This window comes from Ceratina calcarata, unplaced genomic scaffold (genome assembly GCF_001652005.2).
Source record: "Ceratina calcarata isolate Rehan_Ccalc_2016 unplaced genomic scaffold, ASM165200v1 scaffold48.2, whole genome shotgun sequence".
NCBI lineage: Eukaryota > Metazoa > Arthropoda > Insecta > Hymenoptera > Apidae > Ceratina > Ceratina calcarata.
The window spans coordinates 2,951,313-2,977,009 of record NW_017172225.1 but is presented as its reverse complement, the minus strand read 5'-3'; the positions used below and the strand labels follow the sequence as shown (position 1 = coordinate 2,977,009).

At 50.4% G+C, this 25,697-nt stretch overlaps 1 protein-coding gene across 1 annotated transcript; it reads right to left on the bottom strand.

Moving 5' to 3' along the window:
* Window positions 1-4,327: 4,327 nt before the first annotated feature.
* Window positions 4,328-22,633, bottom strand: Actbeta (inhibin subunit beta). Its single transcript, XM_018029511.2, has 5 exons — window positions 20,351-22,633; window positions 9,987-10,207; window positions 9,428-9,659; window positions 9,171-9,348; window positions 4,328-8,687 (listed from the first exon to the last, which is right to left on the bottom strand). Exons 1-5 carry the CDS (start codon window positions 21,225-21,227, stop codon window positions 8,447-8,449), a joined length of 1,749 nt encoding a protein of 582 aa, XP_017885000.1. The 5' UTR covers window positions 21,228-22,633; the 3' UTR covers window positions 4,328-8,446.
* Window positions 22,634-25,697: the final 3,064 nt, after the last annotated feature.

Below are 25,697 nucleotides of genomic sequence, written 5' to 3'. Positions count from 1 at the left end.
ATCTCGTGGCGTAATTTGTAGAACGAATGTTTACTATTGCTTCTTATGCTATTATTAGGTAGTGAACTATAAAGAAACTATTGTAAATCAATAAATTTGATCATTTGAAAAATAAAGTATATTAATAACTTCTGTATCTGCCATGTTAGTTGAATCGTTGTGTTCAGTCTTTTTGAATTCCCGCGCGACAGTCGTGAGCGCAGTCGTCTGTGTCGCATTGTCCACGTCACCGCGGAATTTTTTGAAATTTCGTTTTTCCTCAGTAACTCCTAAACCCTTGGAGATACGGGAAAATTGCATACGACCTTTCTTATAGAGGACGACGAGATCTACAAAAAAGGTCCTATGCAATTTTCCCGTATCTCCAAGGGTTTAGGAGTTATTGAGGAAAAACGAAATTTTTTAGCAAAAGCGAAAGTGCTTGGCTCCAATATTGCTGCACCAGAGAGAAAAGCGGGTTCGCAGCCGTGAACGCTAGATGGCGCCACGAGCAACTCCAAATTCATTGGAGCCAAGCACTTTCGCTTCAGAGCCGCGAAAAATCGAAAGCCCGAATTTTTTATCTATACAGTGAGCACCGTCACAACGATTGCACATTAGCTGTATACTTCTCCGCTGCTAGTTTTCTTCCTTCGAGGGTGGGCATCCAGCATCGGGCAAATTTTTTTGCTATCTCCTCCGTGTCTTTTTATGACACGGGTTGCGGGATGGGGGGCAAAGAATGGATCGACTAAATTTTTCGTTGCAAATCGAGATTTTAGTCGGAACATTAACATAGGCCCCGTTATTCTGAGTCGTTACTTACATTTAAGTTTGCCTTAATCATTTTTTTAAGTCCCTGTACACAAGACTGACAGGGAACTGGAAACATGGGATAAGGCAGGGATGGCAAATGCTTAAGACGATCTTCAGAAAATGAGCAACGCGACTCTGAATACACCGACCGGAGATGATACGCTTCGGCTCTGTCTTTTAAACTGGACGAACACTCGCGGTCCGCTTGTTTTGATAATTTTATTTATTCGTCTCTCGTGGATACAGAGTGGTGTTTCGGTATAGAATTTTAATTACAATATCCGACATTATTTTTATAAAAGTAAATACAATTGTATATCGTTAACAATAATAATGCGCGTAAATCGGTTAACACACGCCTCAAACGTTGGCTAAAGCATTCACGTTCACCGTAGTAGTAATAGTTACACGTTACAGCTACACGGTCGCTTAGTACAGTATTCTTCTGTTTTGCTCGTTCCGTTTAATTACAAAGGAAGCCGATCGCGAACGTTTCGGGGCTTATGTACAATTATTAATTAATTAGAGAAGTGTAGAGAGATCTCGAGCCAACGGAGTATACATATACGTTATGTATAGACTGTGTGTCAGCGAAACGATCCGCGATCGCGCTCGTAGATACATTTTCCTTCGATCGACGTGTTATTAACTATCCTTCTTTCGCGATCGTCCCCGCTTTTCAATTCTCGATCGCTAATTTAAACACTCGAACCCAGACCATTGCTCGTTACGAGTCTTCGTAATGTATTTATACTTATTTCGCGAGCAAACGAGTCACGGAGAGAGACCTGGAGTGACAGAGAAAAATAGCGAGAAATAGATAGAGATAGAGAGAGAGAGAGAGAGAGAGAGAGAGAGAGAGAGAGAGAGAGAGAGAGAGAGAGAGAGAGAGAGACAGCGAGAAATGGAAAGGGGAAATAATCGAAAGAGTGAAAATGGGAAGAAGGAAAAAAAAGACATGGTCGCGCTACTCTTAAATGAAATTAACAGATTCGTAACTGAGTTTAATCCTCGTCCGCGTTTCGCTCGTGTCCCAACTAACTTCGTCACACAGTAATTGCTACGAAGTTAAATAAATAGAAGTAAATAGGCATTAGCGTTGATCAGTATCAAACTTTTGGTCTGTGGCTTGGAAGTAGAATTCAGATTTAACGAAGATCGTTTGGCCCTAACAATACGATCGCGTCTGTCCGTTAAGGCTATATCGAATGAACGGAATGATCGACAAGGTACTGGAAGCTGGCACGCACGTTGTTGTCTAAACGCGAGTAACATGCTTGTGGACGGATCGAGACGTTCTCATCGAATCTGGCAATGGGAGACGCTTTTAGAATCCTATCCACGATATTGCCAGCTTCGTCCGATTCGAAGTCTCGACCTCGATCGTAAGAACGAAGCGATCGTATAACGATGCGTACACTCTGCGCAGAGACGTTCGATCGGCTTTCATTCGTCTCGATGTTCGTCTCTCGCGTTATCATCACTCATCCTTTTCACACCGATGCTATACTACCGTGCTGCTGCTGCTGCTGTTGCTGCTAACGCTGCTGCCATTGATACCTACTTCTCCTCTTCGTCCTTCCTTGCCTCACTTTCGTCCCACGTCCCAGCGTCTTCTCGCACTCGTCTTTCTCGCGTCCAGCGTGACACGCGTCGAGTTTACAACTTTCATTCGCATGAGCTCCTATCGCGACGGGGCAACGCTTTCGTTCTTATCTCCTCTTCCTTACACACGCGTCACCACCAGCTGTTTCGCGACCGCTACCAATTCTTATTCTTCGCTCGGTGACTCGGTTATACGTATTGCTCTCGCGGTACGAAGAAATTGTCATAAGGCACTTTGAGTCTGCATTGCAAATACATTTGAGGATCGATCCAAGCTCGATCGCGAGTCGTTTCGCCTTTATTACCTGTACAGAAGACAACGAAAAAGAAAGACATGCTGTGTGTCCTACTCTGGTCGCGTTCGGGACGACTTTGATGAGTAATCGACTTCCTTAGGAAAAGCACTTTGAAAGAAGCCTATGGACGGCTGGCTCTACCTGACTCTACATATTCACTGTACTTATGACACATTTTGCCAAATAAGACTAAGACTCAGTTTAGAATCTGTTCTGTGACGAGAGTTGAACGCGATTCAGAAGAGAAGTATACATGTTTCGCTAGTGCTAGTACGATTCTAATTGTACTTGGAAACGTTCTAATTTACAAACAATTTGTTCCCAAAGAAAGAATTCGAAAGGTTGCCCCGCGATTACAAGTGAAACGCAAATTATATTAGTATCAGGCGAGTGCAAAAGAGTCGCTTCTACTCCGTCTTTGTACATCGAGAATTGGACGGTTGTTCGTCTTCGGTAAACTTTGACTCCGAAAACAATACTTCATACGTTCGTCAATGTAAAATAAAACACAGTAGCGGATCTTCGGCATCTCATCCAATGCGTCGCTGGTTGCTCCGATCATATTCTTTGCTCCTCGATTCATTCTAATTTCTTCATAGCTCCCACTTTCTCTCCTCTCTCTCTCTCTCTCTCTCTCTCTTTCTCTCTCTCTCTCTCTCTCTCTCTCTCGTTTTGTTCCTTGTTTGCACGCCACGCGCACACTATCCCTTCTATCGCTCTCGCCATTCTTTCTTTTTATTTATCACCGATACAACCGTTTGACCAACGAATTTCGCACTTTTCATGTTATACAGTACAAGCTTTTACTTGGAAAAAGATTTACAAAAAAAACCTGATTTCAGCGAGGTAAAAGATGATTACAGTATGGAGTAATTGCGAAGTTACGGAATCAATGTATGATCTATACAAGCGATCTATGTAAATAGGAACGATAAGAGGTATCATTGTTTTAGAACATTGCCGAAGATACGAGGACGATACTGATTGAGATGGCAGACCGAGTGAAAAGTGTTTGCTTTCCAAACTGACGCGTTGCACGCGTGAGAAAACGCTTTTGCCATGGCCTTCGTGTGTTCCCTTCCCGTGATTCTCTTGACCGTTTGAAAAATCTTAATCTACAGAGGATAGACTTAATTGCTTTCGGTAGAGGTTCTCGGGCCGAACACATTTGTTCATTCGTTTCTTACGTAACCCTCGTTTATCGTCGTCGTTATCAACATTATTATTTTTATTATTATCATCATAATGTTGATCGATGGTATTATTAATTACTATTAATTGTAATGGTATCAGTAGTAATAGTAGTAGTAATAGTAGTAGTAGTAGTAGCAGTAATAGTAGTAGTAGTAATAGTAGTTGTAGTAGGAATAGTAGTAGTAGTAGTAGCAGTAGTAGTAGTAGTAGTAGTAGTAATAGTAATAGTAGTAGTAATAGTGGTAATAGTAGTAATAGTAATAGTAGTAATGGTAAGAATAACAATGATAATTATCGTTACAGTAGTAATAATGTAATAGAAGTAGTAAAAGTAGTAAAATTAATAGTATTAATTATTAATAACCGTAGTAATAGTCGAAATATTAGTAATAGTAGATGTAGAAGTGGTAGTAGTATTAGTAATAAGTAATAGGTAAGTAGTAATAGGAGTATTATTATTAATATTACTAGTAGTAGTAGGAGTAGTAGTAGGAGTAGTAGTAATAGTTGCCGTAACAGTAAGATATTAATCGTAACAGGGTTAATCCTCATAATTATCGTCTTCATTTTATCGTTTTTTATCCTCATAATTATTTTTATTATTATCATTGTACTTATTGTTATTAGTAACGCTAGTGTATTTAATATCGGTATTAATATTAGTCGTTATTATTATCGGCATCGTTACCGTTTTATTTTACAATAAAGTTGGATAATAAACACAGTCCTTGAGCTTGTTGAAGGCTTTGCGGAGACCCTTACGTGCTCCTGGCTTAAACCCTACCGTCTCCCCCCTCCCCCTCCCGCGAAAAAATATTCTTTTTGAAAAATCAAACGGTAATAAAGATGATATAATGTATGTATATAATATATATTTAATATCTGAGGGTATCAATAGTCACAATGGCAGCAGCACGATTAGATCGCTAGAATATGTAAGAACGACAGCAGCAACAGCAGCAGCAGCAGCAGCAGCAGCAGAAGAAGCAGAAGCAGAAGCAAAAGCAGCAACGTGAACAGCAACAGCAACAGCAGCAGCAGCAGCAGCGACAAGAGCAGCAGGGCCGGCGTTATTAGCGATAATGATGTTACAATGGCGTTCGTGACTATTCGGGTTTAAATTGTTAACTCGTCGAGTTCTAGCGATAATGACAGTGGAAACGATGATCGGGACGATAGGAAAATGTTTTATTCTTCGTAGCATTGATAACAAATAGTACGCAATGAGGACAGTGCTAGCGATTGGAAGTATACGAGATGTCACTGATTCAGTGGCATTGATCGTATAACGGTGGCGACGGCAACGATAGATTAGAAACGAGACTCGTAATTGGTGGTGCTCACCGTCGGTTCTAATCATAATTTTCCGGGACGTACTGGTAAGAAAGGATAGCGATGGCTAGAGTAGCGATGGCGAACAGTGGCGATGGTGTTGTCTATGGTACGTGAATTGTTACAAGCAAAGGACAGAGCGCGATGACTGTGGAAAAAATAAAGGAGACTGAGGTGCTGCCAAAGCTCCGACGACACCGGAACGTGCGCTTAGCTTTATAAAACTCTACTTTGGACGCAATTAGTCTTTTATTTTCATCTTTTGTGATTAGGCAAGCGACGGAACTCGAAACGCTCTCGTTTTCACCCTACTACCTATTAGCCTCTCCCCCCCCCGCCCCTTCTCTCGTCCGGATGCATCCATACATTTTTGCTACGTTTATCTCGTCGTTTCTACTACATGCTTCTCATGAAAAAAATATCGTTCTTCATTTGCACAGAATTTCCGATTCCGAAAGGAACACGCTGACGATCGGCGTCGAAAAACCGGACTGCTACTTCTCATATATTCCGGTTTCCCATCCTTTTTAATCGATTACTTATTTACTTTCTTCCGCGAAAACCTTTCCCGTCCGTATCTACTATGTTACACGTCGATTTTTCTCCTTTCAGATTCGAACAGATCGAACAGATCAGACGCGGATAACACGTCCTATCTCGTCCTCTCCTCGTTCTTGCACGTTCTCTGTCGCCCCTCACCGTCAATCCTCCGTCATCTTTTACTGCACACAGTCCTGCGATCGTTCGTTCGTTCGTTCATCGTTTAAATATTTAAGCTTTATCGTTACATTAATAGATACAGTTTTTAATAATGATGCAAAGATACGATATTTTAGTAAGGCCCAGTAAGGCTGCGTGGGTCGACCCGACCCCACGTGTAGTTTTCAATATACGCGCACATCTCTTGTGTTTTAAAAATCACCGTGTCTCTTCGTTCGATCGGCTCGTCTATCGCGACGCGCATACAATATCGATCGTTTTTCTTTTTCTTTTTAATATAATATATAATATAATAATTATGGTGAAAAATCTCGCGCCTCGGTCTCGGTGAGCCAATGAAAAGTCTAAGGGGGAGAAACGTTGTGGACCAATACGTGCTAGTTCGCCTAAAAAAATTGTTGTCCCGTTGTTCGAGGCCTTCTTCGAGACCGTCGATTAATTATTGTCATTTTGTATTGTTCATTATTTGTAATCCTTCCGAGCGCCGTTCGAACCTCGGTTTTCGCCTCGGTAAGTACTTTTTTTCGCGAGCACACGCGCGTTTTTTTATTAAACTCTTTCGTTCGATTAAATACGTGTATAAGTTCAGAAAGAGCGTCGAAAGAGTATCGCGGTAAATGCAGAAACTCGATTCTCGTCTCCCGGCGAGGCTCGCGTATTTCATACGCGATCCGCGTAGTATCGCGTGGGGTACGTTGCGCGTACACTTGTTCACGCGTGGACGTGCGCACGCTACGAATTTAGCGAACGCGCGTACTCTTTCGTGCGAACGAAATTCATGAGTGGATCCTCGTGCAAAATCAAATTCCCATACAGCCGAATTGAAATGTGTAGAAGATTTTTTACGAACGCACGCGCGAAACCCCACGGTCCGCGAGACTTCGTCGTCGAGTTCTTCGAGATGTATTGGATTTATACACACGCGCGCGATGTTCCCGTCGCTTCCCTTTTCGTTCAGGGAACTATGACACCAGACACGCGCGTTCCGTTCGATTCGAACAATAAATAATAACAACCCTCTTGTCGGCAGCTGTTTGAACTGTTGAACGCAAGAACCCCACCCAAACCAGCACGAGTTCTACTATCCCCGGTAGTTTGAACATATCGTCCTTCGTGTGTATGCATTTACATTTCACTCTTTTTATATTTATATGACACACGCGCGCACGCGTACACACGTAGATACGTCCACGCGTACACGCGTCCGGTGTCGCGCGTACGCGCGTACGTACAGACCTATTATGCACGCATGCATGTTTCATGATAATACCTTTTAATTCGATTTACGTCGATCCTCTCCGATACTTTCAAACGTTTCGCATAAAAAACAAGGCAATCAGATTGAGTCGCGTCGTAGATGTTATCGTTAACGCCCGGATCCCGTTAATTGAATCTCAGACGTGAACGGTAACACGCGTACACGTAAACTTTACGCTCCTATTTAAATATTTATACTCGGCTGATTCACCTCGCGCGTCTATACGTGTATATAATATACATATGTAATACATAAATCGTAAATATGGAATCACTCTTTTTTTGTTTTTTTTTTTACTTTCATTAGTTTTCTCACTGACTTTCTTTCGTTTCATCGCGACTGCGCTCGTCTGTTAACTGGGCAGCGCTTTTCTCGACGGAATCTCTTTTGGTACGGGAATCGGTCAGCAAAGGTCGGGGAAGGAATGTAATTTTAGAGTGCGGACGTGTCGCGATACGTTAAAAAGCGAAAGACCGTAATGGACGTAAGGAAACGCTAGCAGACGTGTCGACTCTCGTCATTCCCAGTTAACAGTCTAATAACCACGTAGAAACGAGGCATTCGTACTTTAAACTGGTGGCAGTAGAGCCGACCAAACTGTTCGCCCTCGTTCTCTACTCTTCCCACTTGGTCGTCGTTCTTCCCGAGATTTTTGTCACCTCTTACTCTCTCTCTCTCTCTCTCTCTCTCTCTCTCTCTCTCTCTCTCATACACACGCACACACACGCACACTCTGTCTTCTCCCTTGTCCTCGCCGTGAGGCGACTCTTATCAGTATAATAACGCGTAAATAATTCAGCTTCATTGAACTAGCTAGAAATTTCACGACGAAAAGTTCGAACGTGCTGTTAATTCGCAGGCGGACCGCGTCGGTTCATCTAGCCGTCACCTAAAACCGACGGTCACGCGCACGAAACCAAGGAATTCGTTTCGTTCGAACGAGAACGTCGAAGCCAACGAGAGAAAAACGGTCTTCTAATATTTATACACAGACGTACTTGGACCGTCTCGAGAGCGTACTCCCGCCCCTACGTCTCTGTCACGGCATCGGCCGATGACGAGTAGCAGAGAGATCCGCTTCGATACGAGGTCTCCTCGATAACGATAATAATAATGATAATAATAATAAGCGAGTAAGAGCGAACGGAACGTCGAAAAGAACGTTAGGTAAAAATTCGAGGCGTCGTCGCTCCGACGGCGACACCGCGCCGGTCGAACCGCAATTGGACGCGGATCGGGCGGAGGTTTAAGGACAGCCGCACTCGTCGACCACCATCTTCGGCAGGTCTCTCTTAATGATGTTGGAGTCGGGACCGTAATAGATCAGCGACATCGGTGAAAACTTGAGGGGTGCGCAGCACGGTTGCATGCCAGCCAGTCGATCCATCTTGCGATACTCCTCGATCACGTGGGTGTAATAATTGAGAAAAGTGTCCGGTGTCCTGTGCCCGGCCGCGCAGTCACCCCTGCAGTAATTCGCGTAGTACCTACGGCGCCAAAGAAATACGTGTCTGTCGAATGCTCTCCCAGGCGTTGTCGCGCGTCGGGTTCAATTGAAACGACGAGCGAATGATCAATTAGCCAGTCGCGATGACGCGAGCGACGGTGGTTTAAAGTCAACGAGGTGCAACAGGGATTTCGATCGTTAGCGTCGGTCTCGGAACGAGGTGTTTCAGACACGCGTGCTTCGTTAAGCTTTAGACCAGAGACAATTCTGCTAGCAATAATTGCTCTTAAGTCAAGGGTTTAGGGCCGTTGCACTTGTAAGCGACACTCTGATTTCACGGGATGCCCTACGAGTGTCGACATACCGGTCGACGCCGAGCCGTAAGAGCACACGGTTGCGTGCCACACCGTGGCTCTCCTCCGTGTGCCGGTGTAGTATACTGGGCGAGGCTCGACGACGAAACGCGACTCGACCAAACGATCGTCACGGGAGATCAATGCAATTCTCTTTCTCTTCCGCTTACCCTTGTGGGGCGATTATCCAGTCGTCCCAGCCGAGCTGAGCGAAATTCACATAGAACCTCTGCTTGCAGCACTGGCCCTTTATAGCGCCGCTGCATTCGATCGCACGCCTTCTGACACGCTTCACAGCCGCTGGATCCGTGCGTACGACCAGGAAAGGCCTGTCCGGATCTTGCGTACCTGAGAAAGGCCGGGGTTGATCGTCGCGTGCCGTTGCAAAACTGAATACCAATCCGTTTTTAACGAGAATTTCAATTACCTTTCGCGTCGAGGGAGGACTCGATCACGCGCGGCGATTGCCCGTCGAACGTCGACACGTAGACGTGCTGCGAACCGCATCCGGTGCAATCGACGAGCAGCGTCAACTTGTCCCTGTCCCTGCTCGTCGTGTACCAACTGTTCACGACCTTGGTAACGTCGAACTTGAGCCAACCCAGTTGTCCGACGTTCACCGCGAGCGACGTCACCATTTCCAGGTGTTGGCCGAGCTCCTGCGAAACCACGAGTACACCCCCATTGTTTTCATCTCCCCGCGTTTGTTCGCTTACGAGTACCTACGTACGGGTGTCAAACACCCCCACCCCTGCCCCCCACCGAGCTTATCGGCGGCTGAAACCCGACAACGGTAGCCGGTATTATAATATTCGACAAATTATCGGTAAGACGATTTAAGATCGTCGCGGCGTACGTTTTAATGCGATTGAAATCGCTGTCTGTATAAACCGGGCGAGACCGCCGAACTGTTTCTACCGCGCGTTTTCACGCGGGGGCTTCACGATCTCCGAAAAGATGTTTCGTAAGTCTGTCACGGAGATTACCTTTCCACGCAAGTGCGTCACGTTACCGCAGCGTACCCTGAACACCCAGAGGGTGATGTTTCTTTGGTTGATTTGACCCTGACGATGGTGCTGATAACGATGGGCGTGCCTGTACTCGACTCTCGTCCAAAGCGTTGCCCTCTTAATTCTCAGGGGTTCCAAGGCCGGTTCGCCGCTCGACATTGGAAATTCCAGCAACGGTTGCCCATTCAGCGTGCGCCCTGACCAACAGATATGCGTGCATCTCATTAGGTATCGATTCTGAGAAGGCGACCCTGGAAAGGGGAGGAGGGGGGCGAACGCGTGGAAAAAATTGCCGTGCGAATTTTCTGATCGAATACAACAATAGGAATTGCCACGGTCGGAGACAGATTTTACGTACGATACGAATCGCTTCTTTCGCTCCCGATTTCCTTTCGCCACTCGGTAAAGCAACCCCTCTCGTCACGGCGCGCGTCGTACAAACTACGCAACCGAGAGAGAACCCGAAGGAGACACGACGAAGGGAGCGAGAGAGTGACGGAGGAGGAGAGGGAGAGAAAGGGAGAGCAGTGTAATGCACTCGACGCGGTTCGGAGCGTGTGGACGGCGAGCTTCGAGCGTGTGCGTTTTCGCGGGGATACGGACACGCAGACACACACACGGCCGAGCCACCAGCCAGCAGCTACGATGAAATACAACGGGCAGGCGGCACTAGGCGGGAGGAACGTTGTTCGTGTGTACAAACGTAACAAGAGATACATCGCGGCCATCGAGCAGTGCAGCACGCGTCACCACACGGACACGGATTGGTTCGCGCGCGCACACCGACACGAGCCAACGACGACGACGATAACGGTGTGCACGCACACCGCGGGAGGCAACGTGGCTTCATCCCTTAACGGTTTGGTGAGTCACGGAGTCGAAGCTGAAGGAGCGGGGATAAGCATGGGGTGTCTGCCGCCCGTCTGCCTTCCGCCGCACATTCCCCGCGGCCCCCTTGCCCACCCGCCTCGCCTTCTCTTTTGCCACTCCACCCCTTTTATTCCGTTCCTTACCCCCTACCCTAACCCCCGCCGCACACTCGCGTTATTTCCTTTTCTTTCCTACCCCCTACGTACGGCGTACGTAGCCGGTTTGTAAGCATCACCGACACCGACACCGACACCGACACTGTCACATCGCCATCGCCATCGACATCGACATCGACATCGACAACGACATCGGTATCGGTATCGGTATCAGCATCGAGACATCGACACCGACACCGAGACACAGCCAGAAATCTCCCCTGCGACGAGCCAACGACGTCCGCACCCCCGTGCGACGTCACCAGGACTTTCTACCGGGGCTACGGCGTACTCGTGACGACGAACCACTACCGAGGGATGTTCAAGCTACCGATCTCTTCTGGCTGTACGCTCGCTCGACCTTTCGAGCGTGGTCCAATCGATAGAGTATACGTGTCAGGTTGTTGCGTACCGAACGGCCGATTTTACGTGGCTCGGATTCCTGCGAAGGGGGAAAATAATTCTCTCTTCGAACGAAGGAAAAAGACGATCGCCAGATTTACTCCGTGTACACATACTTCCGTGTACGTAGCGCGTAGTACAGAGGATTTAAAATCGAATTCGCATTGCTCTTAAACGAAACGAAGGTCGATACCTATCGTGCATCGCGTGCCGCTACCACACCGAAATTTTGGCTCGTGGATCAGGAGAGCTGCCACGAGATCGTCGCGCGGTGAGGACCGGTGTCAAGTCCTGCTCTCACCTCCCTTTGTTCAATCGGTCTCGAGGTGCCCACCGACCCGACGTGATGACGAAACGTAGAAGAAATTGGTGCACAATTTCAATTTTTTTTTTGACGGACGTGTAGCTACGCGAAATTAACACGACGGATCCGGGTTAACGAGGTGAGCCGGTGGTGGCAGTGACGAGGACTGTCGGCCGAATCGAGAGATAAAAGCTGTGGATGGTCACAGGTTCTCTGTCGGAGTTGGGAATCGGTTGGGAAACGTTCGTGGTAACCATTCGGATGGACGAAGAGGAATCGAACGAGGGGCGTTGCACGACTCGGGTTTCGATGCACATCGTGTGTCGCACTTTTCGAGGTCGGTACATCGCATCGGGTACTTTTGCCGTTGCGCCGCAATGCGACAACGCCGGGTCTACATTCCCATTTTCTCGCTCTCGTTGATGGTTCGCGTCTTTTCGAACGGTCGAATCCCGCGCACGAACATCGTCCGGTCGGGGTACACCAACCCCCTACCCCTCCTCCCCCGTCCCCGTTACGAAAATATGGAAATTTCGATTTGGTTTTCGAACATCGGGACGGGAGCACTTCTCGTCTCGAGTTACTCTTGTACGTAACCGCGGTTTCATCAGATAGGTACGAAACGGAACTGATTACCGCAAAACGAAGAAGCGATCGGCCGGGATTGTTCGAGTAAATTGTCAACGATGAAAATCTTTATTGCTAGAACTAAGGACACCGTTACCGTTGGTATGTACCTAAGCCGGAGCACGAAACGATTCGTGGATCGTTGGCTCGTCGAGGAGACAAGATTTAAGGGTGCTATTCGCTGGACCGAGAACTCTTGGCTACTACCGCTAGAACACGATACGCACATTCGGAATCGTAATAACGAAAGATACTTTTCCATTCTCCACGCAAAAAACAGAGAGAATGCAAACGCGAGGAGAGACGAAACCGACGAACGGATACAGCGTCTAATACGTAGAAACGATTTCATTTATTATTACCGTCACCATACCGCGATCGACGGAACTGTACAGATACCTACGTTCAGAAACAAATTGAACGTGATCTGTGAAATTGATCGGACGCGTCGAAAGCCGGAATCTGTGTTAAAACGTTTACGATCACGATCGAAATTGAGACACACCCGATTAAACCGATGTTACACGTATTTTCCGCTATCGAATCGTCGTATAGACGGCTCCGAAACGTAGTTTTATAAAACAAATTTGTAGCGTGAACTTCGTGAACGTGAATTCGGCGTCCGGCATTCTCGGCTCGTCGCCGGTCCGAACGAAACGACAAGCTCGGTGATCAAGGGCGACGCTGATCAGCCAACGTAGGGTAGGGAACAGTAGGGAAAAGATTTCTCCGATCCCCGATCGTCGTCGATCGGGAGGATATTTTTTCTTTTTTTAAACCAGGCGACGGAACGTCTCTTTCTCTCGCTGCTGCGCGACCGCTCGTAAACGAGGTTAGCGCGATCACGGTAGAACGTGCCCGTAAATTTGGTGCGGGAGCACGTCACCGAAGAAAAGAGGGGTCTCCTCGTCGCCAAGTCGTCCATTTAAGACGTCGCGCGGTATAGTAACGCGGAGGAAAACCACTACGAACGAGCACGGCGTGGAGGGGGGGGGGGGGCGCGATGAAGGGCGTGGAGGAAAGAAAGGACATAGGAATGACAGAGGCGTGAAACAGGAACCGAAGTTTGGAGTTTAGAGAATGAAAGGGAGACGACGACGACGACCACGATGACGACGGTCCGAGCGACGATTCGCCGATGCGGTCGACGGGGAACGGTCGGAACGGAAGGGAGAAAAAAAAACGGAGTGTCGTTCGAAGAGGGGTAACGAACGGGGGGGTCGCCGGGGCGGGAACTCGTGAACCGGGGTAACGAGAGGTTTGAACGTGTTTCTTCGTCGACCTCGGCGCGAATCTAATTACGGAGCGGCGCGATGCCGATGCGTTACTCAATAATACCGCATGTTCACAACCTCGCGGTATGTCGTGTATCTTATATAGAGTCGAGACGATTGACTGTAATACGATCAGTCAAATAAGAGGGTCAGATATAGCTGGTTAGTAACCCTGATCCAGATCTATCGCCGCCACGTGGTCGCTCGCGCTACGTACCCCTGTTCGCCGCTCGTGCGAACACGACCATATAAATCACGTGTCCACAGGTGATGAACGCGTTCGATTCATTGAAACTTGTCCTCGTCGATCATCGAAGTCGAGACGAACGAACTCTGGTCGTTGGACGACGACACGTTTCGTCGAGGGTTCGTGAAACGGTTCTTATAGGCGTCCGTTACAACACGTCGCGAAAGGACGCTTTTTTTTTACGGAAGGTCCGATCGATTCGCCGCTGATCGTGAAACGCGTACAGAGGGACGAGAGCATCGGGTATGGTAGAGAAGGTAACGTTCCTGGAAAGAGGTTGCACTCCGTCGCGTGTCTGATTGCCATTTGTGTCGCGAGTGACGTTGTCGCGGTATCGTCCCAGCCTTTGCGACTTCGGTCGTGTCACGAGTTACAATAGCTCAGGGTGCGTTCAAACCGAGCGAGGGAGCTTCTCCGTTTCAACCGTTCAAAGTGAAACGTTTTGTCGGTGCCACCGTGCACTCACTCCTAACGCATCTTTACTCGCGACTTCATTCGGTTCGATCCTCGTTCTTTTTCCCGAACGTTTCCAGTCGTCGGAAGCTACGTTCAACCCTCTCCCTTCGTAACACAAATTTCATCGGAACGAGCGAATCCGATCTAACGACGAGATCGATAAGCTGCCGCCGTACACACTAAGAAAAATATTGTATGCGCGTTCGGTCGTGAGACGACGAAAGGGATGGAACATTAAGAGCACGGCCAAATTGTATTCGCCCTAGCGTACGATTAGACGAATCATACTCTTTTGTCGAAGGATGATCAAGGAAGATTCTCCCGGTGTTCAAGGGAGGGAACGTTCGTTCGAAACTATCGAGATCATTGATTCGTCCGGTCGACGGAGTCGCGGGCAACCGAGCTCTCCGCCGTTCGATTCGAAGCCGAGTTCGCGCGACTTGTGTCAGAATTATGCATCGGGCCAATCCTTGAGAAATGAACACCCTTTCGAACAGATCGAGATTCTCGTTTTGTCGACATTTTAATCGGACAAAATTTATAGAGACGATTTAGGCGACGCGAGATCGTACCGACTGGTGATCATCGATTTCCGTCCTCGGTGAGACGAGGACGAGCGAGCGAGAGGGAAGATAAGATCGGTGGGATTGGAAATTCGGGCAATGGTTGCTCGTTCGCTGGTGTGATAAAATAAATGCTGGACGAAACGAAGCGAGAGAAACGGGCGACTAACGACCAACGACCGACGACTAACGGGCGAAGCCGATGGCCGCGCGCGAACGAAGATCGAAAAGGAGAGAGGTGAATCGATGAAGATGCGAAAAATCCGATCGAAGAGCGTAATGGTGTGGTCAGTGAGATCGGACGACGTCGAGACGAAACGTTTGAAGGTAGGCGCGCGTGAGACGGAGAAACACACCCTCGATTTCTACTCCGGAGCACGAGAGCGGGAGCGCGCGGCACGGCAGGACGAGGAGAGTCAAGAGGGAATAAAGGGGGGTGTACCAGTAGGAGATGTACGAAGAGCGGCGCCCAGCTGGAGCCACGTGCATCGATCTGACTACAGGCGCCAGCCGTCCTATCCGTCGGCTCGTTCGTCCATGAGTTCGACCCTGTCCCACTCCAACGGATCTCGAACCGTACCATCCCACCCTGAACATCCCGTCAGCCTCCCTGCTCCGACCGACGTTTCTACCATACCCAGCGCCTGCCCCGTCCCACTTCACCTTCCGGCTCCTTTGCCACGTATCAAGAACGAGAGAGAGAGAGAGAGAAAGAGAGAGAGGCAGAAGGAGAGCAACGAAGAAATCTCTGTCTCTCTTTTCTTTCTTTTCCCGTGGAAGGTCGTGTCTTAACCCCTGCACGCTCTATCCGGCGAATTTGTCCCTGGGATTCTCCCCGAGGTTGAACGAACTCTCCACCACTGTTCCAGGACTTTCTGAAACGCGATTCTCTCTCCACCTCCACCGACTTCTATTCATCTTCCTTTTGCTGGGAAAGATTAAGGAGCCGACAGATGTACGAGTGCAACGTTAGTTGGACAGGCTTCGGATACTTTTTGCCCTTTTGAGGGACGATCGACGATTCGAAAAGGAACACCAGCCAACGACGCGCGACGTGGCCAACGAATTAAAAACACGCGGCTGACGGGGAGGGCGCCTCGTTCAAGTGTTTAAACGTCTTGACACGTTTACGCGGTTAAATATTCGGGCGAGGGACCGAAGGGCAGTCCGTTAAGAATCCAGAGATTTTCCATCCCCTTCGGCACTCGACGGTCACTCGGAACTCCGCGGACCGTTCAAGGTCGAGCAGGTCTCGGGAAAGGATTTTCTCCGCCTCTCCCTGAGAAAGTGGTAGTGGTAGGTGTCCGACGAGGAACAGGCCGTTAAAGGCGGTCGAACGCAGCTGTTACGAACGTCGCGGATTTCAACGGATTACAGGTGGGGTTGGTGTTTTCGATGCGCTCCGATTGGTCGCGATTACGTATCAGTTATTACCTAATCGGGCCGCGTTTCAACCGAAAAGGACACGGCCGTGGTAACAACTCGACGCCGCGTCGAGCCGAGCCGCGCCATGCCGCGCCGCGCCGCTGGGACAAAGAGGGGACGACGAGTCCCTCCGAAGGAGATAGATCGATCGGGATGTCGGGAGTTTGTAAACCTTGGCATAGTTCGCGGTAGAAGAAGAGGAATTTCGGAATTCGTTCCTTGCCGTGGAAGGAGAGACACGGTCGCCTCCTGTATCGACGCGAGTCGCCGCGGACACGCTGTTTTATGCACGATATAAATTTAATGATTACAACCCTGATAAAACGAACGAGACGAAATCACCTACGAGTCGTAAATCGTATTTAATAACGACGTCGAATAAAACGATCGGCGGAGCGATGGAAGCAGGACGAAGGGGGGGGGGGTTAGGGAACGGTAGACGGTGTGAAGAATTAAACAGGGATTCTCGTCGACGACGTTCGAATTCGAGAGAGCGAAATGACGAGAGGGAGGGGGAAAAGCCGGAGGGATATCCGTTTTGTTTGCCACGATTGCTACGTAGGACGAGTTACAGGCTACGGCCGCCCCGAGCTTTCACAAAGAATTGCATTCACCGGAGCCGCCGCCAAGTCTTTTTAAAAGAGAACAACCGTCGAGCGCGTATAATGGCCAGCTTCTACGACGGGAACCTCCTCTCGTCTACGACGTCGAGATCTCCTCCGGCGATGACGAACAATTCTGACAAATAGCGAAACGTGTTCCGCTCGTCGCGACGACATATACTTTATTATGTTACGCATCGCATTTTCTTTTTCCTTTTTTTTCTTCTTCCTTTCTTCGCGTTCTTCTTGTGAACGTTCCGACCGGGTTCTATGCAGGGGATCGTTAAGCTCGAACGCGTGCGAGAAGCGTAAAAAGCGAAATGAAAAGCGGCGAATTCTGTCGGGACAAATGAATTTTTAGTCCGCGACCGATAACGTTAACATTAAGGGGTGACTTGCCTTTAATCATGTTAAGGCACCCGCAAAAACGTTTTCGTCGATTGAACGGTGAACACGCTCCGCGGTGACCGTTGACATGCATGATGATAACGTGCAAGTGTTCTCGTTTGGTCGTCAGGCCCGCACGTGCGTCGATGCAAATTGAAACACGGCGGCTGGATCGCCAAGCACAAGGGTATTTTCGATCGATCACTGGACGCCGACGGCGAACGTACGTGTTCGTATGTACGGAAAAGTAGAAAAATACCGACGTTCGTCGAAATATAATCGACTGACACGCTCTCCTTCCACTCGGACCTGGTCCGTTACTAACGCGTGGTCAACGAACGGTCTTGCTGACGTTGACGTAAAACGAATCCTCGAAACGAACACAGAGGAACGGAGGAGCGATCGTCATCGAAGGAACACGACGCTCGTCGTCGGCATCCGGGGCACAGTGGGAAGAAAGTGGAGACAGAAAATTAATTCGGTTGTAAGTTTTCGCGGCGGCTCGCGCGAGTAGAGGAAGGCGTCGATGGCCAGACGGTCGGGCCGGTACCGGCACGCACGGGAACGTAAACGAGCGGATGAGCAGAGGCGTCTTAATGACAGATTTAACGGGGATTGACGGAGTCGAGCGCGTTGCTCGGGCACGTGCGAAGCCGGTACGAAACAACCGATCGTGCAACCGGCTGCGACTAATTAAACGGAGGGAAGGAAAAGTGTGAAAGATCGTTGGCAAAAGCGTCGCGCGGTATCGGAGTACGCGCGACGCTTACGGTGGGGACGCCCCGGTCGTCCGTTTTCGGGAGCGACTGGCAATATACCGTGCAATTCCCTGTCAAGAGTAATGGTTTCCTCTTGAACATGAAAAACTCGAGACACAATAAACCGTGGAAATTATGACTGCGAGCTCGCGGCATCGGCATCGTTCGGCAATGCCGATAGAATGGACTCGGAGATGGTGTTCGGGAACGATGGGAAGGGGACGAAAGGGGAAGGCGCGTATGCTGAAAGTGGATGAAAAGAAGAACACGGAAGCGGCGGGCGAGGTGAACGGCGTCAACGATCGAGCGTTTCACGATACTCTCTGTTAATCATCAGCGAACGGTGAAAATGATCTTCGCGTCGCGCCAAGTTCCAACCAGCTTTCTTCTCGCCGCCGAGGCTTTCTTCGGGGTTCGTCTGTCGTGGAAACGCGTGGGAACAACTCATGTCTTCGTTTCGAAACGGCCTCGACCACCAACGGGTGACGGGCACGAGCTTCTGTCTCCTTCGGATTTTATCGCCAGCGAACGAACGTTTAGGCTCGCATACACGTTTCGATACCCAGCGGAGAGACAAAGATCGGTCGATCCTCCGGGACGTTCGACGATTACTTATGATCGCCTTAATTTCTCGTTTCTCGATCCATTCCTGTATAACAACGAAATCTGTTTGGAGACCCTCTCGTCGATCGTCGCGATCCGTGAATCTGTCCCATTTTTCCAATTCTCAATTTCATTACGTCGCTCGAGAGTAACCTATCCCGAGGAAGAGGAGGAGGAGGTGGTATCGTCGAAGGGAAGCCCGTCGAGTGATAGACTACATATTTCCCACCGCCCACCGCTGATCCGGGACGGATACTGTCCGTGGAAGTATGCGGTTGGACGGAACCCCCCGGAATCTCTACGCTCGTGTAATTTTTTTGTATTACGTGGACAAAAAAAAAATATGGAACGAAAGTTTCACCCCCTCCGTCTCCTTGCCGGCGGCCACGAATCGATACCGAAGAGGCGACGGTGGTTTATAGTTTCTTTAGTTTCTTCAAAAAGAATGACGTGTTCAACGGCTATGTATAGTGACGGCGACATTAACGTTAAAGTATCACGCATGTCGTATTATAATGCAGTTTAATGCACCAATTTCACGCGCGTGAGATTCGGATTGTAACGGCCGCTCACCACGGTTCACGCTCGCCAGGCTGAGCGATAGGCAACGCGCGAGGCGACGATAAAAACGTGAATCGGATCGATCGTCCGACGCGGAAAAACGCGGCGGTCGACTGTCAGACCGTTGTGTTGGTCAAGAGACAATTGCGAACAGTGATTCGTTGTTAACCACGTCGGAGACGATTAAGCGACAGGTATAAACTCGCGAGCTAAACTCGCGAACTTTCGATGGAACAACGTTAATTTTCGTTATCGGACGACTACGCGTTCGCTCGATCGATGCGCGCAGCACTTTCTCTCGTTCGGGGTTTCGTCTCGATACATTTTGCATAAATATTTTGTTAAAAAGTTGATAACGTACTTATATGATTAATGGGAGGGAGGGTGTCGATGGTAGCGGCGGTGGGGCAGAAACGCTGGCCAACATTGCCGCTTCTACATCCAACTGGCTTTATTACCCTTATTGTTAAACTTAGAGTTACTGAACTACGGAACGGAACTATAGACCGTGTCGTGGCGCGACACCCATATCCACGAGCCACGTGGCTTCAGCCGTGTGGCCACGCATGCACGCGAACCAAGGTGTCGTTCGTGACGTTTCTCTGCGTATGATCTTTCTCTTTCTTTGTTACTCTCTGTTCGCGACTCGTTCGCTCGCGCGATTCGAAACCATTGGAACGGCACGCACGTACGGTTCGTCACCCGGGCGGCGGCAGCGGTATCGTCGTTTACGAAAACTCGCGAGACAAGGGCTAACGCGAACCAACCTGTCCGCGAATGGATCGAACGAAAATTGGATCGAGCACGTACTTATTGCATTACACCATGGATAAGTACTCCGAGTACACGATCGACGAGAACGAAATCTATGTTTCTGCTTTCGCCTTAAACGGCTCTCGCGAATCCAATACAACGTTGCTTCGCGTCGGACATGTACGAAGCTGAACTTCGGTTAGTTCGTTAGGTGATCGGTCACGCGTTGCAGTCAAAGTCTCGAGAAGTCCGTTTAAAAAGATTGACCGATCGTAGACGAATGGTCATGAATCGTCAGCTGCGACGAGAGGCGTACGTAGGTACATAGACATGTTGCGAAATCTCACGCTTACCAGGTTCAGCGAACGTGATGATCTCTGAGGTCCTCGCGTAGAAGTCGTCCATCTCTTCTTCTGGATCGTGGCCCTCGTGCTCCCCGTATCCCCGGTACGAGGACGCGATCCTCGCGTTCTCCTTCGCGGAGCTGTCGGCGCGTTGATCGAGATTTTTATAGGAGTACTCGTCGGCACCGTAGAGGAATTCGGCCGAGTAGACGTTCTCGCGATCGCGATCGATTCGGACCGAGGCGTCCGGCGAGGGGTAACGGGACGACGACGACGACTGGGCCTCGGCTCTGTACAAGGTCTCGAGGGCTAATTGCTTAGGTACCGTGGCCAAAGTTCGGTTCACGTCCGGCCGCGTCGTAAGGCCAAGTTTCGAAAGAATTTGATGTTTGATGGCCTCTAGCCTGAGGTCGTCCGGGGTAGGGGGGGCGGTCTCCTTCCTCTCGGAACCACCGCCCCGGTAGTGGGCCTCGTGAACGTGTTGTTGCTGGTGATGATGATGTTGTTGTTGTTGTTGATGCGGGCACCCCGGGCAGGTCTGGCGATGGTTCTGCCGCGGTTCAACCGGGGACAGGGTCAGGCAGCAGAGCGCCAATCCTATCAGGAGGACGTTGGACGGCAGGAGCGATCCTCTGTATCCGGACGGGACACGAGAGGTGGACGATAGACGATGTCGTTGTTCTCGACACGATCTGGTGCGATCGATCGAGGGATCGAAAGGTGTCGCGGGGACAGCGACTGCACCGGCACGCCGGTGACGGTGACGATGACGGTGACCACGGCCGCGATGCCGTTCCCGGCGTTCTTTCCTCCCCCAGAGCCTCTCTTTTCGACCTGCTGCTGCGGCGTTCGAACTGAGTCCTGCTCCGTACGACACCTGGTGCATCTCGGCGGCGAGTCACCTCGTCCACCCCCACCACCACCTCCTTCTCCTGCTCCTTTCGCTCCTCTTCGTCTCCTCGACACCGAGATTCGTCGCTTCTTCCGCTTCTCCGAGCCGGCTGTCCTCGACGCCGGTATCGATCGGTATCGATCGGCGATCACCACCACCGATCCGCTGCTCGCTTCTATCTCTAAATCTACCGGTAACGCGAGCCGATCCCGCGGTGGCGACGACGACCGGGTTCGGGTGAACGGGTGCGTCCGTGCAAAGGGTCCTCCTCGTTCCTGGCCAACGATACTTGAACGAGACGAGGCTGCGACGGCCACGACGGGAACCTGTTGAGAAGGTAGTGAACGACGATGACGGCGGCGACAGGGAGAAGGCATTCTCGCCTAAACCCCCCATTACCAACAACAACCCGGTGTCGCTGTCTCAGGATCGATCTCACCCGCGAGATGGACCGCCGTAACCACCCTGCTCACCCTGTTCTCGGCCATTCGCGCTTTCGTTTTCACCGTTTGCACCGTCCGCGGATACGCGGTCTCTCGCAACCGCGCCTCGTGTCCGTCTCCGTATCGTCCCGTTCCCTCGTGTCAACGTTCCGAACTCGCCGCCCTTCGAAGACACTTCCTCTCCCTGATCTCGACCCCCTGTCGCCGACCCGCAGACCCCCGCACAAGATTCACCGTGTTCGAGCAGAGCAATGATTTCTACCGCGAACGCATTTCCCTCTTCCTTCCTTCCTTCCTTCGTTCCTCCTTCGTTCGTATTTCCCTTTCTCAAAGGGAACCGAACACGATCTCACCTACGATCGTCTACCGAACGAAAACTTCTGACCGAGTTTTACATGTGGACGAATGGCACTCTTCTCGATGTCGATCGTTTACATTCGGTCTCACGTACGACGAATACGACGGACCACTATGGTCTTCTAGATTTCCTCGGACACTTTCTATGCGTACCTAATGTTTCACTACGGCTAAGGTCCTCGGAATGATGCACCATTTAAAGGCTTGAAACGGCTAGACGTGCGACTATCATCCGTGCCGGCATCCGGATTCTCCACACACACGGGAAGTCCTTCTTCGTTCACCGAACAGTTCCTGTTCTCTCTACCGCCTGTAGAAGAGGAATCGCGACCGCGACCGATGCGTGTTCCCGACGTGTACGAATCCTCGCGGGCTGCTCGTACTTCTTGCGTGCATCCTCTTCGACACGCGCCCCTTCAAATCCAGAGTTCCGATCGCAGGTATCCCGATTCACCAATTAATCGCAATTGGCCCTTTTTACTCGCTCGCCCGTGCTATCCTCGCGTTCCCCTTCCTCCCCTCGATTACTTGGCTCGCCGATATCATTTACGATAACGACGAAACGCCAAAGGATCCCTATAACGACCGAAGCACGCTTGTCGGAGGCGCGCCGGACACTGAGGGGCATCCACCACCACTACCAATACCGATACCACCACCGCCGTGGCCGTACCATCACCGCCAGCAGCAGCAGCAGCAGCAGCAGTAGCAGTAGCAGTAGCAGTAGCAGCAGCAGAAGCAGTAGCAGCAGCAGCAGCAGAGCAGCGGTAACACCACCACTATCACCACCACCACCACCACCAGCGCTGCTGCCGCCACCACCGACCAGCGAAACACAATCCACCCACCCACGCCGATATACATACGAGTACATAGATACTGCAACAACCGGCCAAACTCCCCGATAACTTTACGTACCTACCCGGTCCCTCCTCCTGTACGTTATGTTCGACGCTTTTCACCTCTCTACCGATTCCCCGTCTACACGTTACCCTCTTCTTGTTTTCTCTCTTCCGCTTTGATCGCATCTACGTGCAACAGTACCCGTCGATGCGTTTCCCAGGTAAGCGTCGCTCGGGGAGGGCGTCGCTTTTTCCCTCTACGCTACGGTCTACGAGTCCGGTTTCGAAATCGTCGACGACGCTTCTCCCCGAGCTCGACAGCTTCTCTGTAACGGATGTGACGTACCACCGGAACCATAATACCGCCGGTACTACTTCAACGATCTCTGCGATTACTTTACCCTCGCGCCAATTCTCCGTTTGCGCCCCGCTGCCGTTTCGAATCGACCGACGAGCGTCTCCTTCCGAGATCTACGACGTTTCACGGGGCGAACGATCATCGAGAACGTTCCGAGAATTCCGTGTCGCGATTCGAACGCGTACGAGGGAACGAAGAGGAGAAGGAAGAACGGAGGACAGGGTCGCTAACAGGCGAACCACGTGGTTCACGCGTGGTACCGCGATGCTTCCGCTTTCTCTTCTCCATCACTCCAGCTCCATCGCCGCGCTTCTCGAATACGAATTGCTCTGTTAATTTGCATACGGTTTTTTCCGCCCTCCGATCGTCCAACTTTGCTCTTCGAGTTCGACCATGTCACGAACCCGTGCGTCGTTGGGAATCGGGGGGAACAGGGGATAGTTCAATTATCGTCGGAACGCGTGAAATTCTTTCTGTACGGTTGAAAATGGTCGTTACAGTGGACGTGTCGACGGTGTCCCTAACTTTTGCGGTTCGCGCGAGTCGATGTAGAAGAGCAGCCGGAGAGCGATAGAAGGAGAGGCAAGCTAGCCGTAAGCATATTGATCAGAAGACGGTAGTTGGCCTCATGCCACGTGGTGATGCTGCGAGAGGCGCCGGTCTCTCCTCCTATTATGAGCCAAGGCTCCTGTTCTCGTCTCTTACTTTCCCCAGAATCCTCTTCCTCTTCTCCGTTGTAATCTTCCCCAAAATCCTTCTCTCTGTCGCGCGAGCCCTCCCCCTCGCTTCCGCCCTTTTTCCATCGCTTCGTACGCACCGGGTAAAACGCTCGGAGCTTTGCGAGCGTGCAAATGTAATTTTCCCGATGCGCGCACAGCCGCGTTATAGCTGCGTTCCTCCTTTTGATCCTGCACGCTCGTCCGTTCTCCGAACGCGACGACGCGTCCAGGATCGTTTGTTTCTAGATGTAACGCGACGAATTCTTTACGTATGTTCTCCCTCTTCGGCTGATGTTCTTTCCTTCCCTCGATATTTGGCTTCTCTGTCGACACCCTTCGACAGTTACTCGATACTCTTTACGACTCGCGTCGCGTCGTCGACGCCGGGGCAACCTTGAAGGAAGGAAAGAAAAGAGAGAACAAAGTTCGCGCCGAGGCCGGATAGAAAGGGGGACCGCCTTCCTGGGTGGCTACAGGTTCCACGATTCACCTTCTGGCACCGTCGTGGATCTCTTGTCTTTAATCGTTCGCAACACCGAGGAAAATATCGCCGCAGCCTTACCTACCATCGCGGCGCGACGAGAACGCTCGGTGGTAAAGTTCGAACCGGTCAGATTCCCGGCGAGAGACCGTCGTCGTCGTCGCTAAAATGGGTGAGCGGGTTTATCGTACCGTGAAAACGTCGCGCAGCGAACTATCGACCGTTGCACGCGCTCCGCACACGGGGTGCACGACCGGGTTTACAGTTCTCTCCGACCTCTGTCCGTTTCCAGATCCAACGGATGGAAGAGATGGACGAACGGTCGTGAGAGACGCTCGAAGTCGCGCCGTTTCGTTTTGAACGACGGCCACGAAGTCCTCCAGGGTAGAAACGTTCCGAACGAAATGCTGTCTTATCTACAGCAGAGAAACGACCGGTCTCTGCCGTATCAAAAGTCGATGAGAACGAGGCAGCTTCCGCGAGACGAGAATCGATAGAAAAATTCGATGTCGATCCGTCGACTCGATCCCCTTGAACTGCGATTTCGAACAGTTCGGAAATGGGGAAGGAAGATGGTTCGACTCGGATCGTCGATCGATCGCTGACGGACGGTTCAGGCACGTAGAGCGTGTGTGCGTGTGTGTGTAAGAGAGAGGGAGAGTGGGAGGCCGAAGATCGAGAGAGATCTCGCCCGTGACGCGGCTCCCGGAGCATGCGAATTAGATTGATCTATCATTGTCCCGTCTGGTCGTCGTCTCGACCGTTGATCGCGACCGAGCAAATATCATCTTCCTAGAACCGTCGCCGCTTTTATTTGCACTCCCATCGATCATCTCGGTTCTCGGATCTCCCAACGGTGATCCCCTCTCCTCTTGGGCTGGCGCACGTTTCGACGCGGAATGCGGTCATGGATGAATCCGGCCGAGAGCGTCTTCTACCAAAAAGGGTAAAAAAAAAAGAGAGCGAGAGGAATACTTAGAGACAAAACGAGAAGACGCGTTCGAGCGAGCCGAGGACGTTCGACGGACAAGGGTACGCCAAACGAGAACTTTCGAAGCCGGCGAAAAAATAATTGGCGAGGGGCGAGGGGCGAAGTTCGGGGCGGTTTGATCGAACGCGAACGTGCGTGCAGTCGATGGAACGGGGGGAGGGAGGGGGTGGGGTGCTAGTCTGGAACCGTACACGAAATCGGGGGAAAATTATAGGTACTCCTCTTTCGTATGAGTTGCTGGTTCGATGCTATCTGCCTTCTCCTTCCGGGAAT

What these genes read in the sequence shown, in the direction of transcription:
- Actbeta (XM_018029511.2), bottom strand. Translation starts at nt 21,227, where the DNA reads ATGCACCAGGTGTCGTACGGAGCAGGACTCAGTTCGAACGCCGCAGCA. An exon ending in CATCACGTTCGCTGAACCTG is followed by an intron (nt 10,208 to 20,350) that starts GTAAGCGTGAGA and finishes TCTGTTGGTCAG; the next exon opens with GGCGCACGCTGAATGGGCAA. An exon ending in GTCCTCCCTCGACGCGAAAG is followed by an intron (nt 9,349 to 9,427) that starts GTAATTGAAATT and finishes GGCCTTTCTCAG; the next exon opens with GTACGCAAGATCCGGACAGG.